This window comes from Capsicum annuum, unplaced genomic scaffold, assembly GCF_002878395.1.
Source record: "Capsicum annuum cultivar UCD-10X-F1 unplaced genomic scaffold, UCD10Xv1.1 ctg83390, whole genome shotgun sequence".
NCBI lineage: Eukaryota > Viridiplantae > Streptophyta > Magnoliopsida > Solanales > Solanaceae > Capsicum > Capsicum annuum.
The window spans coordinates 628997-633139 of record NW_025894259.1 but is presented as its reverse complement, the minus strand read 5'-3'; the positions used below and the strand labels follow the sequence as shown (position 1 = coordinate 633139).

General features: G+C 32.1%; 1 protein-coding gene across 1 annotated transcript; it reads left to right on the top strand.

Moving 5' to 3' along the window:
* The first annotated feature begins 1775 nt into the window (after positions 1–1775).
* LOC107860990 lies at positions 1776–2739 on the top strand. The gene has a single exon (XM_016706406.2). The coding sequence runs from the start codon at positions 1847–1849 to the stop codon at positions 2315–2317; it is 471 nt and encodes a 156-aa protein (XP_016561892.2). The 5' UTR covers positions 1776–1846; the 3' UTR covers positions 2318–2739.
* Positions 2740–4143: the final 1404 nt, after the last annotated feature.

Here is a 4143-nt window from a genome sequence, read left to right as displayed (position 1 = left end):
TCTTCAACACCTTCAACACCATTAAAGCTTCCTTGAAACATTTTTTTTAAAATATTATTAAAACTCCATTAAAGCTCAACACAATGTCTTCTTCAACACAATATCTTCTTCAACACCATTAAAGCTCCATTGAAGTTTTTTTTTTTTTTTTAAAATATCTTTAAAACTCCATTAAAGCTCCCCCATTAAAGTTTCATTAAAGCTCATTTAACTATCTTTAAAATTCAATTCAATCATTTAACTATCCTTAAAACTCAACTCAATCATAAAATAATTTTTTGAATTGATTTGAACAAAAAAAAAATGAACGGGAAGAGAGATTTTGACGCGGGGAGAAGGGGTCGGGGGAGTTAGGAGGAGATGCTGACAGGGTGGGGGTGTTGGACAGAGGGGGGGGGGCCGAAAGGGGGGGGGGGGGGAGGGGAGCTATTGAAGGTGGGGGGAGGGGGAGGGGGGTGCTGGATGGGGTGGGGTGAGTGATAAATTAAATAAAAAGAAAAGATTTATTTTAAAAAAATACGAAATTAAATATATTTAACACGTGGCAGCACATGATTGGTGCGTGTGTTCACTCTCTTTGTTGTGATTGAGATTCAGCGAAAAATGGTGTATTTGAAATGAATTAAGTAAGAATCATGGGGTAATAGGTCGAATTCAAAGTGTAAGTGTCTTTTTGAAAATCTCAGCCAATAATAAAGGGTAATTATGTATTTACTCTTATATTTATTTGAACATGTCATACAACTATAACAACATACTTAGGATTGAATATACGCCAACTGTACCACTATCTTATAGGTAGGAAGACTGGTTTTGATAGATCTCAACTCAATGTCGTATTTCTTTTCTATCTAAAATATTTTAATTTTATTTATAAATTTATACTTTAGAGTAATTCATACTACTTTATCATTATTAGCAAATTATATTCTCCCATTATGAAGATAATAGAGTCTAGTTTTAAGTATTTTTTTCCTAAAATATTTTGAGACGTAAAATTTACCCAGCTCGGGTTGGATGAATATTTCCAACTTTTAAATATACCATATTGTAGATTAAGGTATTTCATGTAATTATGGAGGCATAAATCAGATTTTTCCCTTGAGTTATATTTATACTAGGTGAATAATTTTTATACTATTATTTTAATAAATTTACCAAGTCTAGCATGGAATAATTATTTTCTATATAATTGAAGTACGCTCTTACTTATACAGAGGAGTTGCAGTTGACTTATCAGTACATGGTTTGTTAACATCTTCTTTATTGTTCGTGCGTGCAGCTGATGTGTATACATCACAATTTTTCAATCCAGAGAATTATGACTAAGTTTGACTTTAAATAATTTATCAAGTATATAAAAAGTTAGCCACTTCCATTTACGGTTTATTAATTTACTAATTTCTCCATCTTAATTTATTTATTTTATATATTTAACATGATATAAAATTTTTAAAAATAAAAAATCTTTTTAATCTTCTAACTTAAATTAAAAATATGTAGAATCAAGACGGAGCTACCTGTATAGGCTGTATTTGACATTCCTTCATCAAAAATCTACAGTATATATTAAATATTGACTCTGGATCTTGGTTCATTTGTGAATTTATTATTTTATATTTTGACATTTTTATGTTGAAAGCTGAAAAAGTGCATCTTTTTTAAAATAAATTAAAGAAAAATAACACAAACAAATTAAAATAGAGGAATTGGTGTATTTGTGACGCTACTAATACACGACAAATAGAGGTGGCCTTTATATACCTACCTCCCATCCCTTTTCTTTTGCTGTCTCAAACAAATCTATTTAAGTCTTTAATTTTCCTTTGTCCAATTCATATGCACAATGGGTATTATATGCAGTTCATACGAATCCACATCAGTTGCTACTACTGCCAAATTAATACTTCACGATGGAAGATTACAAGAGTTTTCTTATCCAGTTAAAGCTTCTTACTTGTTACAACATGACCCAACAATCTTCATTTGCAACTCTGACGATATGGATTTTGGCAACGTTGTTTCCGCGGTAAGTGACGAAGAGGAGCTTCAACTTGGTCAGTTATACTTCGCTTTACCCTTGAGCCACCTAAAACATAAATTGAAGGCTGAGGAAATGGCTGCATTAGCTATGAAGGCAAGTTCTGCATTAAACAATAGTAGTAGTAGTGCTGAGAAATTTATAGTATTTGAAAAAGGTGGTGGTCATTTTTCAAAGAAAGTTGTGGATGACAATAGTGGTACTCCTACTCCTAGAAGGAATAACAGCGGCAGAAGAAAGAAGTTCACGGCTAAGTTGAGTGCAATACATGAGTAGGGTGGTCGGCTAATACACCTGACCAGTTTACATGTACCTCGACTATTGCGTTTGTCATGTGCTATCTCCTGTTAGCATATGTATTGGATGAATTTGCATATCAAGACTAATTAGTTAGATAGATGTAAGTATGTTTTCGTCGTTATTGTTTTGTGAGATCTGAATTCTGGTTTCTCATGATTTTCAATCACTTCACTAACAGTTATGCCAAATCCATTGTGCGTGTTTTAGAATTGAAGCTAACTGTTCATATTGAGATGTAAATGGAGTAGTAGGTTATGTAAAAGAGTTGAGGTTATAAATATTGGAGAACAGCTAGTTGTTTTAGGTTTTATGTACTTGTCACTAATGGAGGAGTTGCATCACAATTTTACCCCTAAAGGGGTTTGATTAAGGTAGAGGAGTACAACTCTTATGCTATAGTAATCAGCTTGATTTACTATCAATTACGGCAACTCTAATCGAGTACATGGTGTTGTCAAGACATGCTTTTAAGTTTAAAAATGTTAAAACTCTAAGGTGTTGTTGGTAGGATGTTTCAGGGAAAATAATATTGGTATTAGTTTTGACATTAGTTAATTCTTGTTTAATAGTGTTTTCAATCTATGTAACTAATAATAGTAGTATTATTTATATATTCTATCTAGTATTATTCGTATATACATAACAAATCATGACATTAGCAATATCAAAGTTATTAATACATGAATAAACATGATTAAACATAGAACTGCCACCAAATAGTAGATAAAAACAATCTCAATTTAACTAACTCTCCCAACATTATTGATACACACCCTATCAAACCACCCCTTATTGATGCTCTAAATACTATAGACAATGGATAACAATATTAATTGTGACCAATTAAAAGGAGGAAGAGTTGAAGTAAAATTAATAAGTAGGAGCATATGACATTGATATATACTGTATATATACTACTAATGAGCCACCAATATAATGTTATGGAAGAATTAAGATCAACTTGTTTAATCAACATTATGAATTAATTAATATTGCAAGATATTGTGGGTTCACGGAAAAGATGAATGTCCACTAGCATTCAACTTGCAGGTGGGAAGAGCAAATAGTTGTTTGAAGTGATTGAACGAGGGGTAATTTTAGTTAATTTAGACCACTCCAATTAGCTTAGTGCAATTACATGTCCCCTTCAAAGAGGAGAGGTGGAAATGTAAATGGAGAAGGGAGTGGGGGACAAAGACTTGGGAATTCTTTTCTGAAAAAAGGAAAAATTTCGACGTATTTAATTAATTCCTATACTAATTTAAAGAATATTGAAAAGTTACAATGTATGTGCATGACATTGCAATTGCGAACGTAATAAAAGGCAAAAAAATCAACTACATTACAGAGGAGAAGAAAATTAGGCACAAGATTAATGAAGTTTGACAAATATATCCGACTACATTTTTTTTTTATTAAAGCAATAATCTGGCTGTATCAACTAAGCCCGATGAAATTAAATTCGTGCAATATATGACTCATTTAAAGAATATATTTTTTATCATCTTTTTTCCATTTCAAGAATTCTAATTTAATTTGGAATCTTTAATTAAGCTAATTAAAAATTAAGGAATTCGATCCATTCACCACACCCTTGACAAAAATAAAATAAAATACATAAGCTGATCCCCCACCCAACTGGATAATGATTGCATCCTAGGCAGCTAGGCTATCAAGGGAAGGAGTTGCAAGACTGAAGTTCTATCTCGGATCCACAATGACTAGGTTTGCCTCAAAAACCGTCCGCTGGTGGCTGGCCTGGACTCATATATTAGCTGTAGAAAGTATGATTTCGAAAGTGC

Excerpts from the sequence above, each read along its gene's own strand:
- LOC107860990 (XM_016706406.2), top strand. The coding sequence starts at position 1,847 with ATGGGTATTATATGCAGTTCATACGAATCCACATCAGTTGCTACTACT.